The 26,175-nt window shown below is 45.8% G+C and overlaps 2 protein-coding genes across 2 annotated transcripts in view; one reads left to right on the top strand and one right to left on the bottom strand.

Annotated features, from left to right (window-relative positions):
* The window catches only part of Lap3 (leucine aminopeptidase 3), a 229,968-nt gene that overhangs the window by 58,763 nt on the left and 145,030 nt on the right, over positions 1-26,175 (bottom strand). The gene's annotated exons all lie outside the window — the stretch shown is intronic.
* On the top strand, positions 1,073-17,129 carry Qdpr (quinoid dihydropteridine reductase). Its single transcript, XM_050149767.1, has 7 exons — positions 1,073-1,252; positions 3,599-3,691; positions 5,773-5,869; positions 6,750-6,890; positions 11,439-11,547; positions 13,175-13,258; positions 16,531-17,129. Exons 1-7 carry the CDS (start codon positions 1,157-1,159, stop codon positions 16,634-16,636), a joined length of 726 nt encoding a protein of 241 aa, XP_050005724.1. The 5' UTR covers positions 1,073-1,156; the 3' UTR covers positions 16,637-17,129.

The following is a 26,175-nucleotide window of genomic DNA, read 5'->3' as shown; positions in this document are numbered from 1 at the left end:
GCGGTGCAGGTGTTAAGAGACTCTGTGCTCTTGAGCAGAAATAATTAACCTACCAGTGGGGGTGACACCAGGATTTGCTGGGGATGTAGATCTAGGATAACCCTCTCTTACATGCAGACAGAGAGGTGTAAGGACAGGCCTACAACTTGCCATAGCTAAATTTGTTCCCCTACCAGATGAAACCTGTTGTACTATATACTATTTTAAATGTAGTGACAACTCCCCATCATAGTCTTTGTTTTAAATGTATCAATTCCAGAAACGGAAACATTTAAACTACAGAGAATGACAAATTTTGTATCACTGTTTTGGCAGATTTTCACTTTTAAGTGTGTCCCCAGATAGACCATTGCCTTCCATTTGGAAAAATGTAACCAACTTTCAAGAGGCTCAGTGAATTTTAATAACCGCCACTGAGAAGACTAATACTGATAGCCACACACTGCTCGATGTACTTTTTACACACTTTTCTTCAACTCCCGAGGCACAGACTATTAATCACATTTTATTAGCGAGGAAACTGAGGCACAAAAAATTGAAGGAGTCACTTAGGCCACACAACTACTAGGCAACGGGGTCAAGCAAACGTCACACTCTATCTGGGAGTTAAAATATTTTAGCTGGTCTGTTCGTGTCTGCAACTACTTTCACCTGCTTGAACCCTGCAGCACCTATACTATTGAACTCTTGTCCTGGCTGGGGTTTGGTGCTCCTAAAAGACTGCTTGCTACCTGAGGGCGGAACTTTGTTATGGTCTGCACACCAAGTGGTATTTGGGCGAGGTGCTGCCCGCCTGCTGGCCTATAAGCGTGGGCGAGCCACAGGGCACAGTTTAGAGCACGGGCCGAGCTAGCTACGCTCCTATTGGCTCACGGGCGACGGAGGCAGGGCAGGTGGGCGGGGCGCAGGGGAGCACGTATCCTGGAGGCGTGGTTTAATGTATCTCAGCCTTAGGGCGGGGCAAGTCGCGATCACGCGCTCCAGCTGAAGCACTCTTATTGGTCGAGATGCCTCCGTCTCCACCCCAGGGCGGAGCTTCAGGGGCGGGGCGCAGGTAGGGGCGGGCCACCCGCTTGAGTTCCGCGTTGGGTAGCGGCGGGCACGGCAGTGCGTTCCCGCTTGTCATTCTGTACCGCGGGAGCCTATCGGGAGCAGGATGGCGGCTTCGGGCGAGGCGCGCCGGGTGCTGGTGTACGGCGGCAGGGGCGCTCTGGGCTCGCGCTGCGTACAGGCCTTCCGAGCCCGCAACTGGGTAACTCTGCGGGACAGCCAGACACTTGGAGTGGGTCGGGTGGGAGACGGGGGAAACTACCGGCCCTGAGCACCCGTAGGTTACACTCCGTTCTGTTCTGGGCCACAAGTGTAAGGCCTTTTGCTCTGCAAGGAGTGTGTGGTGTTAGGAGCTCCCTAGGCCTCCTCCAGGCCAGGAAGGTCCAGCGTGACTCGGGAGGGGAGAGGTAGCAGAGAGGCTCTGAATTGGACTGCCCTAAGTTATTAGCCCAGTGACCTTGAATGGACTAATGGCCTCTATCCTCGGTTCCCCCGTAAAGTGAAGTGGCGATAATATTCCTGTTTACTCTTGGATCGATCGTGACGATTAAATGAGATAACAGGTAAAAGCATTTTAAATGCTAGCTGTCATCAGTATGGCAGCTAATAATTATTACCCGTGTTGCTTTAGCCCTGTTGGACCTGGCAGTCGAAGGCTCAGTCCCTCAGCTGCTGTCATCTTTGCTTAGATATTTCAACTACTTTGTATAGTCCGGTGTCCACTCCCAGAGGACAAGTGAACACAGAGCTGAACTTGTCCCCAGCCTTTTAGCAGGGATCAGTGTGGCTCAGCACAGGAAACTTGTTCTAGAGTCAGCCCGGGGGAGAGGGGGGGGATGCTTGGAGCACCTTCCTAAGAGTTTAGTTAGCAGAAGCAGCAGCCTGGGCAGGGGATCCCCTGGGACGAGAGAGAATATTCAAAGACTGGGGTGTCTTCTTCCACGATCTGCGAAGATGAAGGGTGGAGACAAAGGCAGCATTGAAAGTGTGGGCTTTGTCTACCTCAACTGTACTACCTATCAGTTTTCTCTGACTCAAATTTCATTGAGCTCCCCTCTGCTGGTTAGCTTTTATGGTCACCTTGACAACCTAGATTCACCCTGGAAGAGGGAACCTCAGTGGATGCACTGTTCAGATCAGATTTGCCCGTGGCCTTTTCTGTGAGAGCTTGTCTTGAGGGATGATTGATGCGGGAGGACTTAGCCTGTTCTGGGTGGCACTGTCTCTAGTCAGGCTGGGTCTTAGCTTCATAAGAAGGCAGTTGAGCATGAGCCAGGGAGCCAGCTACTAAGCAGGCTTTCTCCTTGGCATTGTCTGGGGTGCAGATTTACTCCAAAATCTGTTTCCCTTTCTTTCCTGGCACCCTAGGGAGGGTTGGGGTGGAGCTGATTTTGTCTTAGTATCATTCCCCATGGTTTGTGGGTATACAGGTAATGAGTGTTGTTCAGTGATGCTGTCCTTGCAGCTAAAGATAGATTCTGGCCTCTGGGGTCTTCAACCTGAAGGACCCTGAGGTTTTTGAAGTAAAAGTCAATAATGCTTGGAGTGAGTATCCTCCATTTCATTTTGTTTTTTACTAACCCTGTTAATCATTCACCCACTCTCTTTGATGAAGAAGATTGCCACTTTATGGCTGAGCCAGCATTAATAACTGAGTTGGACATCTATATCGAAGGCCTGCCTGTCTGTCTGCTGCAGAGCAGGGGGTCTTCTGTAGGACAACTGGACAATTATCCATCTCTATGTACCCAAGAGTTGTGAAGGGTTTTACACTTTAAATGGATTCATAAAATGAAAGGAATAATAACGTGCAGCTTGTGTAGTTTATTTCTTAGCATCTGGCATTTGCAAGGGTGGCTCATCCACACCCCTTCTACGCTGTATTGTTTGTGACTGTCTTCTGCACTAGCAGATTTAAGTATTTGTGTCAGAGATTATAGGCTAGCAAAGCTTTTGATTCTCACTATGGCTCTTCACAGAGGCTCTGCTGACCTCAGGTGTTTTTAGGTACATGTAGAGTTTGGCCAAGAGAGTCCAGCGGGGAAGAGGAAGGAACACGATGGCCTGGGATGAAGTGTGGTAGAAGGTGTATCGGCCGCAGTTAGTGGTCCCTGAAGGGTGCCTGGGAGACCAGTTGTTATTTCCTTTCTTATTTACATGTTAAGCATCCAAAAAATTCAAGATGTTTCTAAATCTGAAGCTTTTTAAGGGCTATGTGATGCCTCAGCTGGGAAGTTTCATGATGTGAAACCTATTGCATGTTCAAGATTACTAAAAGTACTGTGTAAAATTTCTTTTAGACTGAGTATACAATGTATATGAAATATGCATACTGAATGTGAATTTTGTGTTCAGATTCCAGTCCTATCTCCAAGATAACTATATGTAAATATTTCCGAATCCCACATTGCAAACTGGAAACATTTTTGGTCCTGTGCCTTTCAGTTTAAGCCCCTTCACTTTCCCGATTGCTTCCATTTCTGGGTGTGGCTCTTTAGAGAAGTAGCAACTCACTGACTCTTAACTAAAACTGTTTTTCTTGCTCCAGTGGGTCGCCAGCATCGACGTGGTGGAGAATGAAGAGGCCAATGCCAGTGTCATCGTTAAAATGACAGACTCGTTTACAGAGCAGGCTGACCAGGTAATTCTAAAAGGTCCTTCACTGTGACAGGAGAGGCCCAGTGGGGGTTCTCAGGCTGTGCTCTTTGTCTGCCAATTCCGAAATCCTCCAGAGGAAAATGTAGAAAAAGTAAAAAAACAAAACTAAAAGCAAAAACAAAGATAAATTTTAGAATCCACTTCTGACTAGCTTATTTCAGCATGTTTCCTTGTCTTAGCTTTGCATGCTGTATGTTAACTGCTTTTGCATGTCTTATGTTTGTATTGATGGTTAGATTTTTAAAACATTACTCGTTAGTTTAAGTACTTTGTCTCGTTTAAACACTTTGTTGACATACAATATTTTATTTTGTTAATTGGCTATGGCTTACTTAGTTTCTCTTTATGTATGTCTCAGGCTTTTTTCTTATTTAAGTTCATTTTTTTGTTTGTTTTTATTATTTAGCGAGAATAGTGCGCTTAAACATCTTTGTATATTTCATATATTTTGAAAAGTAAAGTTTACCTAGTTCACAGAATAAATACTAACAATATATTATTTGCAGTTATGAAGTTATGTGCAGATTATAACACAGGAAAACCAATAAAAAACTAGAAATATGCCAATGAATGGTAAATACCACCTTTCTCCTCAACTTAATGCTATTCTCCAGAAGGGCCCCATTGCCAGTTGGATGGATGTCCTAGTCTGAGTATCTTAGAGGCTCTTAAGCAGTCTTGCCTATGGAGGAGTCTGATCAACTTCCTGGAAGACTTAGGCCTAGGCTCCCACCCTCATTCCCAAGGAAATTCCCACCTCCTTCTCTGCATGGTGTGCTGCGTTCAGGACTCCTGGGTAGGCAGGCTGGTGGGCCACGTCACAATGCGGTCACTAGATTTCAGCCTGTGACAGTCTGAGAAGCTAGTTGATGCTAGGGTTAGGGAAGGAGCAGGTCTGCCTCGATGTGCTCTCTCCCGTGGTCCCAACACCGGCTGATAGTTCATGCTCCTTGGTTGTTTTGAAACACACATGAGGGAAAGACACACAGAAAGATCCCGATCTTTAAAGGTTCCACAGTAGTAGAGTGCCATAGCTGTGGTTTGAGCCCTGGCAGCCGACTTTCTGGTTGTGCTCTTGTGCTGTGGTTGTGTCTCAAAGCAGTCATGTGGGTTAAGCAATAAAAGCTAAACCTCAGGAGAAGAGCAGTGGGAGGGTTTGGAGAGCCCTGGTCCTTCCGAGTGTGGGTTCTGCTGGAGAGACTGTGGGTTTTGGTATGAGTTTACAAACTCGTACCGAATGGATATTGAGTTCTTGAGAGGCATTACCGAGACATTCTAGCCAAGAAGAGCCATAGTGACTGGCCAGCATGGCCTGTCTGCCAGACTGCCCTTTTAATGAATGATAATGAGAGATAATGTGTGGATATAGTCTCAGGGCTTTAACATTTCAAACATAGAGACCACTGAAATGAACCCCATGTACTCAGCATCTTACTAGCGGTTTGCCAGTGGCTGTCACTTTCTTGCTTTTGTTTTTCTTAATGATACTTCTTTGTTTAAGATGTTTTTGTGCTGGGTAGTGGTGGTACATGCCAGCACTCAGAAGGCAGAGGCAGGTGGACCTCTGTGAGTTTGAGGCCAGCCTGGTCTACAGAGTGAGTTCTAGGACAGCCAGGGCTACCCAAAGAAACCCTGTCTCAAAAAGAACCAAAAAAAAGGGGGGGTATTTTTGTTGGGGGTGGGATAGGACAAGTGGAATAGAACCTTCTCAGATCATGAGTCCATGATTCCTGAAGAAAATTTGTAAGGGAGTACACCAGAGCTTCACCTGCTTATCACAAGGCTCCAGTGATTTTCTTAAATCTCTTTCCCCCACTTTTTTATATTTGGATTTCAGGAAGTACCTATGCCTTTTAGAATTGTTCATGTAGAGGTTCAACCTTATGAAATCCATATTGAAAAGTTGTTGGCTTCACTATCCAAAATACATGAAACTTCTTCCATCTAATTTCCCCAGCCAGTTGCTAGGTTAGGTACTGGTTGAAGGTACTGTAAACTGGCTGAAGAAGAAGAGAAAGAGAAAACACGGCCTGTTTCAGCTCACCTTTGCCTCTTTTGTTTAAGGTCACTGCTGAGGTTGGAAAGCTCCTAGGTGATCAGAAGGTGGACGCGATTCTCTGTGTGGCTGGAGGATGGGCTGGGGGCAATGCCAAATCAAAGTGTGAGTCTTTTTCTTAGTTAATTATTGCTTCTGCTCTGCTCTTTGTCTAGCTGACACAGCTCTGGTCTAGATGGGGCACCAGGCCAGCTGGTTTTCTGTTGGTCCCTCGGGATCCTTGCCATAGCTCTGTTCCTTCATTTGATTTGTGGTGATGGAAGTGGGTAATTGGTGGGGATTGACTGCTCACAGTTCCGTAGGCTGGGAAAACACAGCCGAAGTCTGCTGTCTGGTGAGGGTTTTCTCTCAGCAGCATCCCATGGAGGAAGGTGGGAGGTGAAGAGAGCGTGAGAGCTGGGGTGGTGGGGGAAGCCTGATAGTGTGACACGTGTGACCACCTGTTCCTTTTGAGTCTTTGGAACGGCTAGAGGGCCAGCACAGCTGTGAAATGGTTGATGTTTCAGCTCTTTTACAGACTTTTAAAGGCTTGCATTAACTTTATCCATGAAAATGTAACTCTGTTAAAACCCTCTTTATAGCCGTAGGGTGATCGTTTCATGGATTTTTTTTTAAAACCAGGGGTAGAAGCCAGAATAGGGATAGAAGTTCCTCTTATAAGCCTAACAGCCTTCATAAAGTAAAGCCAGTTTTGAAGCCCTGACAGTCTGGTGAGTCTGTTGACCCTAGGTTTATTTGCTAATATTTACTGGCTGAAATTTTGGCAATTAGCAGCTGAGGAAGCTGAGACCCAGGGGACAGCATGGCCTGTGTTTAACCCTGTGCCTCTGACCACTGAGCCCTGTGCTGTCTTTATTAGATCCCCGTGGTAGACCAGCAGGGCCTGGCAGGCTTCTTGTGGTGCAGGGCAGTGTGAGTTGAGCTTGTCTTCTGAGTTATTCTCTGGGAGTGATGAGTTCACATTTTTTTTTTTCCCTTTTCCCAGCACTCTTTAAAAACTGTGACTTGATGTGGAAGCAAAGTATGTGGACGTCCACCATCTCCAGCCACTTGGCCACAAAGCACCTGAAGGAAGGAGGCCTCTTGACCTTGGCTGGGGCCAAAGCTGCCTTGGATGGCACTCCTGGTAAGCCTTCATTTTTGTGCAGTGTAAACGCTTCTCCTGCTGGGGCTACTGGGTACATCTTGGATTGAGGAGGTGCAGTTCGCTTTGTGCCCTTAGGAGCTTTCTCATTGGGTAGGTGTAATTCCTTTTATGCCGGAGTCGTCTTATAGGGAGCAATCTTAATCTTCTCACTTGCATTTGTCCCCGGTTCATGGTTCTGTAATCTGGCACCCCTGCCTGGTTTATGATCAGTGACCAATAGAGAGATTAAACAGCAAACTAGATGTGTATTAGTTAACACTCCCATCTTATCATTACGTTGTAACCGTGGGTCCCAGGGAAATGTTTTGGCAGGTGAATTTTTGACTCTGATTCTCTGGTCAAATGTTTGCCACAGTTGCTTTAATTGTAAAACAGTGACAGTATTACCTAACTTAAGAGCAACTGCAGTGTTATTGACACATAGATGGTGCCTAGCACATGGTAGGTCTTACTATAGTCACATCAGTATCGAGTATTATTATATAGTCTTAACACTTAACCATTATTTTTGTTGAATCATGGTGTAGGCATCATTGTTACCTTTCTAATTCATTGGTTAGAAAAACAAGATTTAGAGAGTTAAATAAATTGTCCAGATTTATTTAGTGAATATGTAATGAATATACTTTGAACTAAACCCCTGACTATTTCTAAATTGTGAGTTGCTTCCATTCCATCACAAAGACCCTTCTTTTGCATTTCTTATTCCCTGTATTCTTTTGCTGGGGCTCCCATGCCTTGGCTTGCTCAATGAACAGACACATGTTTCCTTACGATCCCAGAGGCAAGGTGTCTAAGACCAGGATGTTGGGAGGGTTGGTTTCGAGGCCTTTCTCACTGACTTGTGGATGGCTGCTTTCTTACAAGATCTTTAAAGTGGTAATTTATTTAAATTAGATTGTTAGGGTGAAACCCTAATCTAGATGGGCCAAGATGCTTCTATGGGGTAGAACTTAGGACTAAGACACACAGAAGGATGATCATCTACCTCTTAGAAGCACCTTGGCCCATCTAGATTAGGGTTGTACCCTAACGATCTCATTTTAACTTAATTGCCACTTTAAATATCTAAATATAGTAACTTTCTGAATTTTAGAGGGATTAGGACAGCCTACAAATTTAGGGAGCAGAGTGCATATCAAGTCATACATTCATTTAGGGCCAAGGATAAAGGGACTTAAGTAAGGGGCACAGAGGGGTGATCACTAAGTCTTGGCTGTAATACCTGGTTTAAGAGGTACACTTCTTCGAATGGAAGTGGTAGAGATCTTGGGGTATCTTCCAGTTTTAATGAAACTCATTGAACCATGAGGCTCTTGTTAATTAGTAATTTCTTGCTGCTTATCGCATTTCACAGAGCATAGATCTAGCAGGTCTGTGGCTGTTGCAATAATTAAAACTGTGTAAATGTTAGATGTCTGTCTGGTTGAAAGCTGCTTTTTATTAAAGGTGACATAGGGCAGAGGTACTAGAGAGTAAACAGAGAAATGAGTAATAGGTTGACATTTCAAAAACAAAACCCCAGGACTGAAATACTTAATTTTTTAAAGGACAAAGCAGGCTCCTGTTTTCTTTGGTTTTACAAGTACAGGTGGTTCCATGTGATGGCTCATCTTAATGGTCCTGCTCTGCAGCCATGCTGGGCTGTGGTCGGAAGCCTCCCTTGAGGGACTATATGATCACATTATAATTTGGAAGAAAGTGTCCAGCATAGTTGTATGCTCTCTTTTAATATTTTGTGAATGATCTCGTATCTGTGTTGTTCTGTTGAAGTAAGCCATGGGTTGCTCGTTGCTCATTTCTTTCCTCCTAAAGCTTTTTGTCCCTCACAGTGTTGGGATTAAAAGGTAGACAGCGCCCTGTACTTTGCTGAGTTGTATTTTTAAACCACCATTTGCTTATGCTGAGGATGGCGAAATACTCCTCTAAGTAACTTCTTGAGACCTTGACCTGCTTTGGCAATCAGTTGTTGCTGAAGCTGGTCAGGGATTGGTTGCTGGGCTGGGCTGTGAATCCCACCTCCCTGGACTTAGGTCGCCTCTTCTGCTATTGCACCTTTCTTGCAGACCTTTCATGACAACAGTGTCAGACTTCATTCTCAGGGGAGAGGGAGCTTAAGGCAGCCAGCCTATGTGCTCATGCCAGGATGTGCTCAGATGGGACACCCTGAGTGTGTGCAGATTCTTGTGCACATTACAGTGTCACTGGAAGTCCTTTCTCTGTCTCACCTGGTCCCGTTGGGTTGGTTTCTCTCTCATCCTCTGCTCCCTGCAGCCACTTAGAAAATAGTAATTTAAAGGCTTAATATTAACTATAATTGTTTGGCCTATGGCTCAGGCTTATTACTGGCTAGCTCTACATGTAAACTGACCCATTTTTAATAATCTGTTTGTTGCCATGTGTCCCGTGGCTTACCGGTAATGCTCTGGTATCTTACTCCTCCGATATCTCTGTTTGAATTTCCTGCCTAGCTATATTCTGCCTTGCCTTAGGCCAAAGCAGCTTTATTTATCAACCAATGAGAGCCATACATATTCACCGTGTACAGAAAGAAATCCCATATCATTACTTCTTGGTAAATTACTGTCTAAGCAAATGTCCTGGACAACTCAAGGGCAGAAGATGAGAGAGTTGAGAAGATTCTGTCCCTGGAAACATTCTGTGGAGGAGCTGATGTGACCAAGGGTTCAGAGATGTTGAACAGAACTTATGGGAGAAAATGGGATGGCTGTGTATTATTTGTATCCATGTATTTTTATATTAGCGTGTTCTAACCAGTGCATGTAGGAAACACTCACATGGCACTTTAAGACATACATTTAATGGGGAGACTGCTCAAGTGCCTGATCCCTTTGGCAATCTGAAGGTAGTTGGCCACAGACCTTGGGCAGCCTTTTGGAAGCATTTTATATGTGTTCTTATGTGCACCCACACCACACTTCTGTTTGAATTCATATGTTTTTATATTAGAAGCATTTTTTTGGAGAGAGGTTCATCCTGGAATGAATTTGAATTCATACTCCAGTTGCTAGGATGGCAAGTGTGTGCCACCATGACCGTCACATTCATAAGAATAAAAGATGTGTTGAGGGCTGGGGAGATGGACTTGGTGGGTAAAGGCATTTGCCACCAAGCCTGATGACCAGAATTGGATCTCTGGGACTCACGTGGTGGAAGGAGTGAAACAACTTCCACAAGCTGTCCTCTGATTTCCATACATGTGCTATGGCATGTGCACACATGCCCAGTCAGTCACACATACATACACACATACAAAATAAATAGATAAATAAATAAATATAATTTAAAAATGTATTAGATACTATTTTCTGAGGCTGAGTGTGGTAGCTCATGCCAGTAACCCATAGGCAGAGGTAGGATTGCTGCAAGTTTGAGGCCCAGCCTAGTCTACATAGCTGGTTCTTGTCCGGCCAGGGCTATATAATGAGAACCTGTCTCAGAAAACAAAGAGAGGCTGGAGAGATGCTTCAGCGGTTAAGAGCACGTGATGCTCTTGCAGAGGAACTGAGTTGGGTTCCCAGCACTCACATCAGGCAGCTCACAACCACCTGTAACCCAGCTCCAAGGGGACTGATGTCTCGGAGCTCTGGGGCTACCTGTACTCATGTGTAGTGAGGGCTGGTGGCTGGAGGGCTGCTGATTCTCCCTGAGTCACAGTGCTGAGGACTCACTGTGTGTCCTTAGCCCTGACCCTGAACTTGGATCCTGGGTTTTGCCCTTGGAGTCAGGGAGCTGCCTTGTATTTTCACATGCTTAGCACTGAATCTGGGGATTCATGGTCAGAGGAGGCTCCATGACATATGAGGGCTAAATGGGGGTTTGGTGTGTGGAAGCAATGACAGCCTTCATAGGATGGGCATGAAGAGCGTAGAGAAATAATGTCAAGGTCAGGCTCTAGCAGGCAGCCGTGTCAGAACGCACAGTCTGCTGCTGTGCATGCTGGAGGGAAGAGGATGCCGTCCCCAATGGACAGTAGGCTCCTGCTCCACGGTGGGGATAACTGTGCACTAGTGAAGATGCCACGAGTGGGGGTAAGGTGGGAAAACACCTTCCTTTATGCTCCTGGGCAAGTGGCTTTGTCAGTCTGGTCCTGTGCAAAGCCGTGCCGTGGTCAGCTCAGCAGTCCCTCCCACCACCTGACCTCTGTGGCCTTCCTGGCTGGTCCTGGTGCATCCTTGATGGGTTGAGGTGTGCACATGAACAATCAGGCTAGAGAATCTGACCATCACAGTCATAGGAAACAGAAATGAGAGCCCACTTCTGAAGTGGAATGGCTCCTGGCCACAGTGCCCTTTAAAAACCTGCATTCTTGGGAACTGCCCAGATGCCACACCTTGCCCACTTGTCCCATCACCTTTCTCTGGTTGCTGCTATTTTGGCAGGACAAGTGAGGGTGCCCTGCTTGCAGGAGGATACTCAGTATGTGGCTAAAGTCTTAAGGGAACGGAGAGCTGAGGATATTGCACCTAATGTCTGTGTAACCAACTGTTTTCTTCACTTTCCCAGGGATGATTGGCTACGGCATGGCCAAGGGTGCCGTCCATCAGCTCTGCCAGAGCCTTGCTGGGAAGAACAGTGGCATGCCACCTGGGGCTGCTGCCATTGCTGTGCTCCCGTAGGTGCTTCGGAGTTTTCACTGCTTACAGCTTGTCTGCCGCCTAGTGTTGACATTTTGAGGGTCCCTTTCTATTGTGGCTTTGAGTGTGTGTCCCCAAAGGCACGTAAGCTCCTGTCTTATGAATACTTGCTACTGTTCACAGTACCCTAAACTAGGTATTTTATAAGCCACAGAATTGTACTGATCATGGTTGTATGGATTAGAAAGTCCAAGTTGAGTATGCCAGCAGGGTTGGTGCCTGGTGAGAGCTTGTTTCCATAGAGCAGTGCTTTTCAACCTTCCTAATGCTTCGGCCCTTTAATACAGTTCCTCATGCTGTGGTGACCCCCTCCATAAATTTTTTGTTGCTACTTCATAACGATAATTTTGTTACTGTTATAAATCATAATGTCTGTATCTGTGTTTTAGATCAATATCTGATCAGTTTTAGATGACCCCTGTGAAAGGGTTGTTTGACTCCCGTAAAGGGATTGTGATCCACAGGTTGAGAACTGCTGCTGTAGGTGGTACCTGCTGTCATATGGTAGAAAGACAGATGGGCTTCCTTAGCCCGCCTTCTGTAAGTGTCCCAATCCATCTATGGAACCACACCCAACCCAATTATCTCCTAAAGGCCCGACTCCTGTTATACTGCAGGCTAGGCTTCAACCTAGGGATCAGGGCTGAGAGGTACATACAGCTCGGGCAGTATTTCAGGGTTGTGATGGTCTGTCTTCAGGGACGCATCTACCTCTTGTGTGTTTTCTTCCCTATTCCTACTTTTAAAGTGTCCACACACTTTATTTTACTTTATACAGTTCTTTCTGTTTTCACATTGTTAAAGTTGTGTGTGTGTGTGTGTGTGTGTGTGTGTGTGTGTGTGTGTGTGTAGCCAGACATGGGAACAGTGTGGGGGAGAATAGGTAGGAGATCATAGAAATGTTCTATGGGAACATTTCTAGCTGACCAGGAAGTGAATCCCTACAGCTGTTTCAGGCAGAGGCAGAGGTTGCTGCCTTGGGCTTGGTGTGTTCTTTCTCAGTGCCTCTTGCTTCCAGTCTGTAAAGGACCCTGGGGCAGCTCAGGGACTAGTTAGCTTTCCAGTCCTTCACTGGTGAGGTTTTATGACTGAGCTGCCTCCCAGCTGTTCTGACTGATGTCTCAGGCCCAAATGTTTTGTGCCAATTCATATTCTCTCCCTGAAAATCCTAAGTTTCCTGGAAGACAGCCATATACTTAAAAATAATGCTTTGCAATTTTGATATTTTGAGGACTGTTATTTCACATAAATGCTTAGAAATGAGTCTGCCGCATTTCAGAGTGTCCACAAGAACTCAATAAAGCCCTTGCCTTCGACAAAGGCTGTGTTTGACGTAAAGGTAAAGTGTGACTCTCCCTGTTTTGTTCTTGCCTGCCCTAGTGTGAGCCACAAAGAGCCTTATTGGATTTCCCTCAGCTGTGATTTTTGTTAATGTGGACAGCTTGCTGCTCTCTGATTATCCTGTCTGATCTCTCCATGTAAATGTCGTGCTCAGCGCCAGAGGCTCCCAGTGGTGCCGCTGTGTTTGTCTTTTCGTGGCCAAGGACCAGACTCCTGTTATTACAGAGGCGATGCACAAATGACACACTTATCTCTACATTGCAGGGTTACCCTGGATACGCCGATGAACAGGAAATCAATGCCTGAGGCAGACTTCAGCTCCTGGACACCCTTAGAGTTCCTGGTTGAGTGAGTATCACAGGAGAGGCAGTGACTAAGCAGCCTCCAGGCTCTGTCCCCTGCCCTTTGGGGACTCTCGGTGATCCTGGGTGAGGTTCTGGGGTTCTGAGGTCCTGATGCACTTGAATTTGGAGAACAGCAATTGTGTGGAGGGATGAATAGCCCTGATATGAGTCTGGATGTCTTTTCCTCTCCCTGTCTGACCAAAGTAAGCACGATTGTAAACTGCCCTCGGACACAGAGCTTGCCTGTGTGTGATGAGGTCCATGATGACGGTGCAGAGAACGAGCCGTGGTAGAGTGTGTTAAGTGCTTGGCAGTGTGTCTGACCCATAGCAAATATTCAGTAATCCCCATCTCTGGGTTATAAATCAGCAATGTATCCAGGGATAACTCTGTGGCAGGAAGACAAGGAGGAAGTCTCAGTCCTATGTCTCAACCAGTGCTGAGCCCCAGATGTTTGGTCTTCATTTTTAAGGTCCTAGTCAACAGTCACTGACCAGGAAGTGACACTTCCTAGTCATCTAGAGACAGCTTGGAAGCTCACTGGAGAGGGAGTTGGTTTTACTGTTTGGTGATGCTTTACTCAGTTCCCAAAGCCTTCTATTTAGTAAGTCTGGGCTCGCTGGATGCCTACTGTGGCCATGTGCTGCCTTGGCATGGGATGGCTGGGTCATAGTCCCTACAGGAGATGGCCTTCCCCGGAGTGCCAATGCCATAGCTGCTCTGACGGCTGCAGTGGGTGTTTGTTTCTGATCTGATGTTAGAACTCATTTAAATTAAGTGGAGAAAACTTGTATTTATGTTTGAAATAAGTACCTACATAGTTCTAGTTATGTGCTATTAAATAAGTATTCTAAATACTTATGTGTGTGTGTGTGTGTGTGTGTGTGTGTGTGTGTGTGCATGCGTTGGAAGTCAGGGGATTGACATTGGGTGTCTCCATCAGTCATTTTCCACGTTTCTTTTTAAAGATGTGTTTTATTTTTAGTTATTTGTGTGTATGTGTCTGATGGTAGGTGTGTGCCCATGAGTGCAGGGGTTGGAAGAGGTCAGAGGCTTGAGGTCCCCAGAGCTGAAGTTGCAGAGGCCTGGGAACTTGCCTGATGGCATGCTGGGAACTGAACTCAGGTCCTCTACAAAAGCAGTATGCATTCTTAGCCCCTGAGACAGCTGTATCTCTATCCTCTTCACCTCTTTTTATGAGACAACCTCTCACTGAATCAGAAACTCAGTTTTCACTCCACTGGCTGGCACGTGAACGCCAGAGAGCTTCTCGCCTCTGCCTCCCCAGCGCTGGGGTTATAGGATGTGCAGAAATATTTTTCTATGTGAGTTCTGGAGACCTAAATTAGATCCTCATGCTTTTGTGACAGACAAGCACTTTACCTAATGAGTCATCTCTCTAGCTCACAATCCTTTTACCTTATTTAATGCTCATAGGAAATTATTTTCATTATTTAAGAGTTGGGGCTGAGTAGTCAGTCTGCCCAAAGAGTAGCAAACCTAGGTTCTTACTTAGGCAGTGTGGCTGTGGGCCTGTGGGCCTGCTAACCACATGGTGAGCTGGGAGTCATGCTTTGATACTTGATTGAGAAAGGAGGTTGCAGAAGACACCATGCTTTGGTTTGTGATTGTGTTTACATTTCTCTTTAAAGGCCAGTGTGCCCATGATGAGTGAGTGACGTACTAACCTAGAATCTAGACTCTGGACCCAGCACTGAGGCTCCTGGGCCTGAATTAACACCCAGCCACAAGTCAGCCGACAAGGGCTGTCAGGCACCCTTTGCTCTAGCAGTCACTTTACCCACTTGAAGCTCAGTTGACAAGTTAGAGTGAAATTTGTTTAAGATGTTTGTGAGCACACTACCTTCTTTACCTGCTATGGTAAGCATGCCCTGTCTGTCATCCACTCCACACTGCTAGAGAGGCCAAATGCAGGAAAGACATGTGTGATGAACACAGAGACCCCTTTGTCTCTCTCAAAGGTATCCAGTTCATCTAGCCCAGGGATGCGACCTTGATCAGTGGCAGCATTTCAAGGTGGTTTAGCAATTGTTTTGAGACCCTTGTATACCTTGTTGGCTTGTACAATAGCCAGAGAAGGAGCCTAAAAATCTAGTAGATGACTGTCAAATCTGTTCTGCAGGGTTGCACACTGGGACTACAGAGCATCCTAAGAGTTGAGTGCTTTCCAGTTAGAAGTCTGAGATCCTGGCTGTGGATCTTCAGGTGGATGGTACTCAAGGGTACTCAAATGTAAATGCTTCACTGTTAGACACTATTACCTGCTTGTTGCTGTCTTCTCCTTGTTTTTTTCTTTTGAGATAGGGTTTCTCTGTAGCTTTGGAGCCTGTCCTGGAACTTGCTCTTGTAGATCAGGTTGGCCTCAGACTCACAGAGATCCACCTGCCTCTGCCTCCTGAGTGCTGGGATTAAAGGCTTGTGCCACCACTGTCTGGTTTCTCCCTGGTTGTTAAACTTCATAACCAGGGTCTTCCTTTGTTCCAAGTAGGCTTAGTTGCCCATCTCCACAAACAGCTAGATGTTTTAAGTCTCAATATATTTTACGATAGTAGCCCGCTTTTTGTATCTCGTCTTGGCTACCCCACTTGTTTTTGCTGAAATTAAAGAATGAGTTTTCATCCTTTTAAACTTGAGAAGGAATAAAGCAGAAGCTGGCTTTCTTTATCTGTGGGTTCTCATGTGCCAGTTCAACCAGCCTCACATAAAAACACTGGAAGAGATGCTTCTGTACTAAGTTGGTGGAGACTGCTCCTTGTTATTTTCTAAAGACAGCACAGCTTTAACAGCTGATGTAGTATGTGTGTTGTGTGAGTTACTGTCATTAGTCTGGGGTGATGTGGGAGTACATGGGAGAATGTGTGGGTTTTATGCAGATAGCATGGTCCTTACTTAAAAGGAGGCCTGGGTGACTTCCTGGGATGCTGGGGTCCTTGGCAGTCGTGGAAACTCGACCTCCATAGTTACTCAGGGATGCCTGTATGGTACATTTATCTTTCTCTTACAGTTAATCACCTAAAATCTGTTTATTAATTAAATACTACTGTATTGTGGAGCATTTTCACCATGTAGAAAAGGACAAAAGCAAAAGCAGAGATTACATTAATTCCGTGTCAGTCACAGTTTATATATCTGTATGTACAGTGGCCTTCTCGTAGCTCCCCACAGAAACCCTTTTACATCCAAGGCCACCAGATATATAGTAGCATGTACCCAGAGTTTTTCTCTAAGAATGTAAACTATCTCTTCTTATTCTAGAACGTTCCATGACTGGATCACTGGGAATAAGCGGCCGAACTCAGGAAGCCTCATCCAGGTGGTAACCACAGAAGGGAAGACAGAGCTTACCCCAGCGTACTTTTAAGCCTCATCTCAGTGCCTGGGAGGGCCCTCCCGAAACATCACTAACCTGGGTGTGGCCGCATCTGGCCCCACGTTTTCTGTATTCGGTCCTGTTTGTCTCCACATAGCGTTCCTTTGCTGTCCTGGACGGTGTGGGTATGAGAAATGAGCGGAGAGGACTGTAAGGAGCAGTGCCGGCGCTGAGGCCTCGGGAGGTGTGCTCAGCCTGTGTCACGGCATCCTGGATGGCCCCGGCGACCCTTGATAGTCCTCTCGTTTGTTGGCATTTGGGGCACTTTGAAGTCAAGCCTGTTTTTGAATTCCATGTTGGTGACATAGATGTGATTTTTGTGGCCTGAAACTGAACTGCCTTGAAAATTCTTTGTGATGTAAGCAAACCCAGTGGACTCTGTCATGATGTCCTTTTGTGTCCCAGCCTAAGCTAGGTATGCAGAAGAACCACTTGTGCGTGTTTAGTGTGTATTTAATAAACACACTTCATGTCTTGTGTTGTCTTTTTGGCTCAAGTCCTGATTTATACACAGTGGTCCTAGGAGAGTGGAACCGTGAGATATGGGGGTCTTTTCTCCTCGTGGATTAAGAGGGGAGAGTCAGTCTGAGACGAGTGTTTGCCACAAGGCAGCAGGCCCCAGCCTGCCATGTACGCATGACTCGGGGGGATGGCTCTGTGAGATCAGAGCAACTCTCCATGTGACTGATTCAGACTGTTGTGATGAAGGAGTTGTGATATAATCCAGTCTGGATTATAGATGGGGAAACTGAGGCCCAGAGAGATAAGTAGCATTGTCGTTGCTGCTAGGACTTGCATAAGGCCAGAGTCCCCTCAACAGAGAGTCACCTACTATAAAGACCTTTAGTTTGCTTTCTCTCTTCATGAAATGATATACCACTAGCCAATTTAAGGCAAGAGTTTCAGCTTTTAAGATACAAGTCTGGCATACAGCCATCACCTCGCCTCTAATTCCAGAGGTCCTCCCCGCCCCCGGGACAGGCTTTCTCTGTGTAGCCTTGGGAGTCTGAAGAAGTCAGCGTGTGTGGGTCTTGGATCTTGCACTGACTTCTGTTGCACTACACACCAGACTTAGCATGTCATTGTCATTTTGGTTATGGTCATCCTAGTGGATATCATCCGTTCTCTCACTGCAGTTTTGATTTGTATTTCCCTCGCTGATGATATATCTTTTCATATGCTTGGTGGCCCTTGGATATATTTTCTGGTGAAATGTCTGTTTTGCTCCTTTGCCCATTGTAAATGATGTTACTTTTCGTTGTCTAATCGTCAGGACGTGGGGGTGGGAGCCCTGGGGGGAAGAGTGGAGGGAGAGGGTGGAGACGAAGTGCCCTGTGCCCTGCTCGGGTGCAGCTCACAGGCTGTGCCTCCTGCTGTGCTGGCATTTCCAGCCCCAGCTCCTACTGGCCAGCCCCTCCTTCTGGAGCAACTCTGTGGGGTGTCTTCTCAGCCTGAGGTGGTGGGGGCTTCTGGCCATGGCTAAATGTGGTATCTCATCTCATTTGGATTCTGTATTTTTCCATTACTCACATGACTCACTTATATTAAATTCTGCTGGCATATGTTCAGACTGGTCAGTGAAACGAGAATGTTAATATCCCCTGTCTGGGGGCTCTGGGTTCATTTCTGGGAAGAGGGTTGTGGGTAGAAACCTGATGATCTTCTAGAATATTTTTAGCATTAAGAAATCATCTGTGGGACCTAAGACACTCTTGAGTTAAACAAGTCCCTTTCCTAAGTTTCTCAAGAAACCAGATTCTATGCTTTAATTTCCTCAGGTTTATGGATGTATTGTTTATTTCTGGCAGAATTTTACACTATTTTTTCCAAACTATTTTTATCCATGGATAAGTAATATGGGCTGTGAATCTAAATGAAAGAAAATCTAGAATGTTCCATCTCATCAGTCACCTCAGAACTATGCCCCGAAATAAGGAGGCAGTAGCAGTGGGAGATGTCCTATTAGGGCGATTTCTACTTTAGTGTGTGTGCAAAGGCGTTTTAACAGAGCTTCTTTGGGAAGTAATTCAGTGGTCTCTCTCAGTACTCTAAAAACTTCACATCACCTGAGCTAAAAATCCCACGAAATGCTAGGTAAGAGCCAGACACCAGGTCAGAAACTGGTAACAAATGTCATTTCTGTGTTATAAATGACTGGAGTCTTGGAAATAACCCTGAGGACCCACAGTGAATGCTGTTGAATAAGCACAACAATGGCATTCTCTCACATTGCCTGGTGTGGGATCTACATCATGAGCCTTTCCCTCACCTCCACAACTCCACGAGGAAACGCTGCTCCTCTACCTCTTCTGCCGAGGTCACACAGCTCTGAAGTAGCAGAGGCCAGCATTTGGGTGAGCTTCCAGGGCACTGCACTCCATCAGACTGCCAATACGCAGCGCAGTTAATCAGCACATCTGATAATAAACATGATGGTGCTATTAAGAATCTCAGTTTGAGGGCTGGAGAGATGGCTCGGAGGTTAAGATCACTGACTGTTCTTCCGAAAGTCCTGAGTTCAATTCCCAGCAACCACATGGTGGCTCACAACCATCTGTAAAGAGATCTGATACCCTCTTCTAGCCTGCAGGTGTACATGCAGTCAGAATACTGTATACATAATCAATAATAAAGAAAACATTTAAAAAAAATCTCATTTTGAAATAATTCTTAGCAATATGAGAAAGTCCTCACAGCATAATGTTGTATGGTACACATGGCAGGTGATGTCATCCCAGTTACACTAAACATGGTGTTATCATGAAGACACGGTTTTGAAGATTTCACCATCGCTGAAACCGCTGTTGTCCTGTTACGGCTACTGCAGCAGTGCTCTGAGATTTGTGAGGCTATAACATAATGCTGAAATATTGTGCATGCAGAGGTAGAAAAGGCTAGATGGAAATGTACCAATTTATCAACTGGAGCTAGGAGCTAGGAATGCTGGTCATAGGAGATCTTTTTTTTTTTCTGTCCTAACAAGATTTCTTTCTTTTTTTTTTGCTTTTTTTAAAAAAAATTTATTTATTTATTTATTAAAGATTTCTGCCTCCTCCCCGCCACTGCCTCCCATTTCCCTCCCCCTCCCCCCGATCAATTTCCCCTCCCCCGATCAAGTCCCCCTCCTCATCAGCCTACAAGATCAACTCCAAAAAGTCAGTGGCCTTCCTATACACTAAGGATAAGGAAGCAGAGAGGGAAATCAGAGAAGCATCACCTTTCACGATAGCCACAAATAGCATAAAATATCTTGGGGTAACTCTGACCAAGGAAGTGAAAGATCTATTTGATAAGAACTTTAAGTCTTTGAAGAAAGAAATTGAAGAGGACACCAGAAAATGATAGGAGATCTTTTTTTATAATAATTATTTTATATTCCTTGTCTGAGTGACTATTGAGTGCAGTGCCTGCAGAGGCCAGCAGAGAGCATCAGATGGCCCTGGAGCTGGAGTTACAGACAGATGAGAGCAGCCTGAAGTCAGTTCTGGGACTTGAACTTGAGTTCTTTGGAAGAGCCAGTGTTCTTACCTCCTGAGCCGTCTCTCCTGTCCTTGTGGAGGTTATGTTTATGCGTGTGAGTTAATCCTCCATGCCGTCTTCTGTTGGAGAAATCGGATTCATTTGGCTTCTCCTTATTTAGTTAATTATTTGTTCTCATCTGCATATTGTCCATCTTTCTTGTTAGCTGTTGAACGAACAGCAGACCTTGTCTGTTTTTTGAAACTCTGCACCCGGTTATGGGTGATCTGGCTAAGTGGGCTGCAGGCCAGGTGCCACAGCTGCTGATTCAGGGACTGATACTCTCACTTGTGGGATCTCAGAAACGACAGAAAAACACATGGTGACCGCCATGCATCAGGCACCATCCTAACTCCTCACGCCATTTACCTCATCCTCAAAACGGCCCTTTTGGATAGGCTCTGTCAACTCCCCGTTTTCCAGATGGGAGAACAGGTTCAATGAGGGTCAGCCACACACCTGGCATGCTCCTATGAGTGACAAAATGCACTCCTCCTACTAGGACAGTTTCACATTCTCTGTCAGCCTTCCTGGAGTTTTCCCTTCAAGGAATTCTTTGGATTGGGGTGCACTGAACTGCTTTAACTCCATGCAGAGGTTTAAACAATTGAGAGGCAACCCCACTACTGTCTGCTGACCCAGGGACTGGGGTGAAGGAGCCTCATCAACTGCCTAGTACTGACCCAACTTGATAAAGTGAAATATGTTGGCTCCCTGCTGCCTCCCCCATTTTCTTCCTGGGTTCCCTCTCCCTAGTCCTTTGCACTCAGACCAGTTTTCCAAATAATCCAGTGCCCCAAACCCTTATCTTTAGTGTTCTTTTTGAAGGATGGGTGTTGTAGAATATTATTTTAAGGTGTGTTACATTTGTTTATGCTCTGGAACCTTTGTTTAAGGAGGTAAAGATAGATGTGTTGTTTTCGTTTATGCTGCATTTGTTTAACTCTACGAAGCTCTGATTCTTTGCCAGTCTAAAACACCTGATGGTCGAATAAAGAGTTAAATGGCCAGTAGCGAGGCAGGAGCAAGGACAGGTGGAGCTGGCAGGCAGAGAGAATAAACAGAAAAAGAAGGGCGGGTGGGCAAGATAGAACAAGGAAGACACCAGCCGTCAGCCACCCAGCTACACAGCAAGCCCCAGAGAAAGAAGTAAAGTAAGGTATACAGAAATAGAGAAAGATAAAAGCCCAGAGGCAAAAGATAGATGGGATAATTTAAGAAAAGCTTGAAACAAGCCAAGCCGAGGCTGACCGTTCATAAGTAATAATAAGCCTCCCACTGTGATTTATTTGGGAGCCGGGTGGCAGGCCCCCCAAAAGAGGGCAGATCCAAACGAGTGAAAAACAACCACAGGTGGGTGCAGTGTGAACCGGCTTAAAACTCTGCCATTGTCTTTGTCAAATTGTGCGTGTGCCAAGTGCTTCAGACTGCAGGGTCTCGACAGCAGAGGCAGCTTCATGGGTTGTGGGGTGGTTCACAAATAATTAATCCAGAAGCTGAAAGTTCGGAGTCTGCAGTAGCCAGCAGGGTAGGACTGGGGTCGTGGCTTTCCTGGGGAGATTTCTCCCTTGACTCTGCAAGGACTCTAGGCAGCAGATGTTGTAAATGTGTTTATTTCATACGCGAGGAACAGGACGGGAGAGATTGGTTCACCTCCTCAAAATCTCACAGCTTTGGGAATTCATTGGTTCAGTTCTGAACTCTAGTCTGACTCCCAAGTTAGCCTCATCTGTTTAATTACCAAGGACCCCTGGCGGTGTCTTCTAGGCTGATGGAAGTGCAGCCAGAGGGGCACACTCAGGAGGCAGGTGCCGCATCACGAAATGTGTTTGCTCAGTGATTTTTTTAAAAAAACTTTTTACTGATTGTTCATGGATTTCACATCAAGCATCCTGATCCCACTCATCTCCTCGTCCCCTCTCTCATACCCTCTGGCCTTGCAACCTCCCCCCAAACAAATATCAAAACCAAACAAAAATCTCAGCGTAGAAGCTATAGTGTGGCCCAGTGAGTCAAACTCCACATCTTTACTTGTTAATTGAATGAGTCACTGGTCTGGTTCAAGGCCTCTGGCTTCCACTAGCTACACCCCTGATCCTGGGCCCTCACTGGGATTCCTTCTGGACTTGCTGCTGTTGTCCTGTGTCATGGAGGTCCTGTAGCTTTGGATCTGCAGGTCTGGTCCCTTCATACATGCCAGCAGTTCATAGACAAGGTGGATGCTGGGATGGGCTAATTCGTAATTCCGGTTCTGGGCCTGAGCATAGCAGTGTTGGTCAGTCCCTTGGCTTTACCTCACCGCCCAGGCGAGCTCTCCAGCACTGCTCCCTCAGGTGAGAGAGCTGGCCACAGGCCATGAGCATGAGAGAATTGGCCCTGCCCCTCACCCGCTGCAGTATATGGGAGAGAGAATCCTGCACCTTGCTGGGGCAGCACACTAGCTGACCTTGTTGGCAGGAGGCTGGGGAGGGGGCGGGGAGGGCGTGGGGGCAGGTGAGCCGGGCCTGTGGGAGTGAAAGCGGGAGAGCTGCCCCTACCCCCTTCCTCATATGCCATGGGGTGGCAAGGGTGAGGGAAATATGCCCTCCCCTTTCCCACCCCTTACCATCCTGACAGGCAGCAGAGCCGGCTTCGCGGTTGGGGGGGGGGGCACGAGAACAAAAGAGCTGGTGCTGCCCCTCACTAAGGACAGCCGTGCAGAAAAGCCCTGCACCACGCCTGCGCAAAACAGTAGAAGCGCTGGCCCTGGTGGTGTCGGTGCAGGTGAGCGGGATCGAGGGCGTGGGGACAGGAGAACTGGCCCCGCTCCTTGCTGTCGGCTACATTGGATGTGATATCTTGGGCTAGTGATTTTTATAAGTCACAGCGCTTGTTGAATGACTGAAACCATTTACTCATAAGCATTGTGAAGGCTACATGCAGTTTGAAAGATTTCCACAAGGGGGCAGGCGTTGGCAGCAGATGCACACTAGCGCCGGGGAGTGCAGTGAGAAACAAGGTCCTGTTCTCAAACTCTGCCTATGCAGACCTAGGGTTCCTAAGTCAGCTGGAAACCCTTCCCTGTGCCTGCGGACTTTTTCTTGTCCCTGTGCCCTCCTACCACATTCCTCATGTTTGCTTCTTTCACTGAAATGAAAATTGGTTGAGAACACAGTAAATGCTTCCTAAACATCTCAAAATAGTGCCTTTAAACCAGCAGTTCCCAACCCTTGGGTTGCGACCCCATTGAGGGTTGCAAATCAGATATCCTGCATATCAGATATTTACATTATGATTCATAACAGTAGCAAATTCACAGTGACGATGTAGCAATAAAATAATTTTATGGTTGGGGGGGGCACCACAACATGAAGAACTGTATAAAGGGTCACAGCATTAGGAAGGTTGAGAACCACTGTTCTAAACCATCACCCTTGCAAGTCCTTCTGTTGTCGTGCTTCCTTTATTCTGGCTTAGATCTTTCTCTCTTTCTCTCTCTCTCTCTCTCTCTCTCTCTCTCTCTCTCTCTCTCTCTCGTATGTATATGTGTGGAAGATGGGTCAACCTTGGGTATCATTCCTTAAATGCTGTCCATCTTACCTTCCTAGGATCTTTCATTGTTATTCAGTCTAGGTTGTCTATTCAGTAAGCTCTAAGGTCGCCAGCCTACACGATCTCAGACCTGGGGCTACAAATGCACACCACCACACCGTTAACATTTTTATCATTTTATTTTATGTGTATTAGTATTTTGTATGTCTGTGTATACCATGTGTATCCTAGAACTGGAGCTGTGGGTGCCTGGGGCCTGGGACTCAAATCTGGATCCTCTGTAAGAACTATAAAGGCTCTGTCCACTGATCCATCTCTTCAGCCCCAACACACCCGTTATGTTTTTAACGTCAGTTGTGGGCTCAGACTCAGGTCCCCATGCTTGTATGGCAAATGCTTCACCTACTGGGCCATCTCCTCAGCCTCTTATTGTCTTTTTATTTATAGTTGTATTAAGCCCAACTGTCTGATTCAGGGTAATTTCACCATTTTATTCCTATTTTATTGTATCTGTAAGATCTTATTTCGTGAAACGACACTATATACTCAGACTCTAGGAGTTAGGCTCCAATTATATATTGGGGCATTATTGTATGCTACAGTAGAGAGAGGTGAATATATGGGGAGGACTGCCAGGTGCTTCTTAAGGCCATTTTTCTTGGGATCCTTGTGGATATGGTTTAGGCAGAGGAAGACTTTGGTGTCTGAAAGTGTAATCACTTGCTAGTGATCGTAGGTCATGCCATGAGATCCCCTTTGGAGAACTGGTGACCGGGAGTTTAACCCAGAAGTTAAAGGTGTAAAGAGCTGATCTGTCCACACAAATTTGAGAATTATAGTAAAGACAGCACTCTCTTTTGCTGAGGTGGATCAAGAGTGAATAACACTTAGGGCATTCATGATTTGTCTGGAGTGTCCATTTTTGCCACACAATGTTTCCTTTGCTTGGAAAAATATTTAGGGTATGTGTGTGTGTCTCTGCACACACATCATATGTGCTTCAAAGAAATGACTGATTCCTGCTGGCTAAGGTTTCTCTCTCTGGTCCCTTCCTTTCTCCAGTTAAGGGAAGGCTGATTTCTATATCTGCATCTTGAGTGACAGAGAGCAGCACCGAGGCTGAGAAGTAACACAGACACAGGTGAGCTAGAGAGCAAGCATCAGGGGGAACCCCCACCTTCTTCACACTTAGGAATTTGTACCATGACCCTTTGGATCCACAGAGATTCTACAGTGACCTTAAAAGGACCAGCTAGAATTTTAGCTAGCTCTGTGTGACTCCAAGGGAGTTCTGGAATTTGTAACAAGCATATATTGGTGACTGCTTTTGGGGGACAGGCTAATCTCAAACCTTGCCAGAGCCTCAGCATTGTATCAAGTTGATCCTCTGGGGTCAAGCTGGGCAAGTTCTGCCTGATGGTGCTTTGGTGTGGAGAATGACTTTTGATGGGCTGTCAAAGATCAACAAAACAGACACCGAAGTGGTAAGCACAGATTCAGTCAACAGTGTGCTGGCGCAATAGATGGAAAAACCTAACTTTGGGCAGAGCTGGCTAGACATCTTAAAGGAAGGACGGAGGAGTAGGAAGGAGTCAGGGGAGGATCAGGACAGCCAGGAAGGTGACAGTTTATATAAGGTGGAATGGAGGACTTGGTCTCTGTGAAACCTGTCTGGGTTTGCTAAGTGATACTCAATGAAATCAGTCTCCTCCCTCCCATACGGTATGGGAGATGAACACTGTCTATAGAGACTCTTCAAACAGATAAGACATTCTTCTGGAAGCTTCGAGTTTCCTCTGGAAGGCACCTGAAGATGTTCAAGGGTCAGTAATCCTGAGGATGGAGTCTCAAGCTGTTAGAAACTGTGTAAGTGATTTTTTTCAAGTCTTTATGGGCCAAGCTTGATATAAAGTCAGGAAAGGCTTCAGAACTTGGCTAGAGTGTAGGTGGGGAGAAAATCTTGGTCAGGGTATCTTCAGTGTGATCCTGCTCCATGACTGAGAGTGTTCCTTAGTGTAACACTGTGTCATAGTGGGAACAGAAGACTGTGACAGCAAGGAAAACACCAAAAGTTTATCAGTCTGTCTATCTATCTATCTATCTANAAAAAAAAAAAAAAAAAAGAATCATGTTGACAGGCTTCCCACGCCCTAAAACGAGAGGAACTGGAGAGTTGTAGAAATGGATGATGGTATATAAAGGTCAGAAATACAAAAACTGATCATGAAAACAACTGAAGATATAAGAGAGAAAATGTATTACATGACCAACAGGTTTTTTTTCCCCCCTGTGGCAAAGAGACATTGTGTCTGAACTTTACATTCTTTGTAGATAACATCAGTTAATGACCTTAGAAGAAATGTAGTCACTTAAACTACATTTTTTATGTTTTTTTTTTTCTTTTTGGAGACAGCGGTTTCTCTGTACAGCAGCTTTGGTTGTCCTAGAATTCACTTTGTAGATGAGGTTGCCTGGAAATC

This window comes from Alexandromys fortis, unplaced genomic scaffold (assembly GCF_014885135.2).
Source record: "Alexandromys fortis isolate MF-2015 unplaced genomic scaffold, M_Fortis_MF-2015_v1.1 scaffold_0, whole genome shotgun sequence".
Classification (NCBI taxonomy): Eukaryota; Metazoa; Chordata; class Mammalia; order Rodentia; family Cricetidae; genus Alexandromys; species Alexandromys fortis.
Note: the sequence above shows the minus strand (reverse complement) of the source record. Positions and strands in the feature narration are given on the sequence as shown.

Coding starts and splice junctions, on each gene's coding strand:
- Qdpr (XM_050149767.1), top strand. CDS start 1,157: ATGGCGGCTTCGGGCGAGGCGCGCCGGGTGCTGGTGTACGGCGGCAGG. Junction 3,692..5,772: donor TTACAGAGCAGGCTGACCAG/GTAATTCTAAAA, acceptor CTTTTGTTTAAG/GTCACTGCTGAGGTTGGAAA. Junction 5,870..6,749: donor GGGCAATGCCAAATCAAAGT/GTGAGTCTTTTT, acceptor CCCTTTTCCCAG/CACTCTTTAAAAACTGTGAC.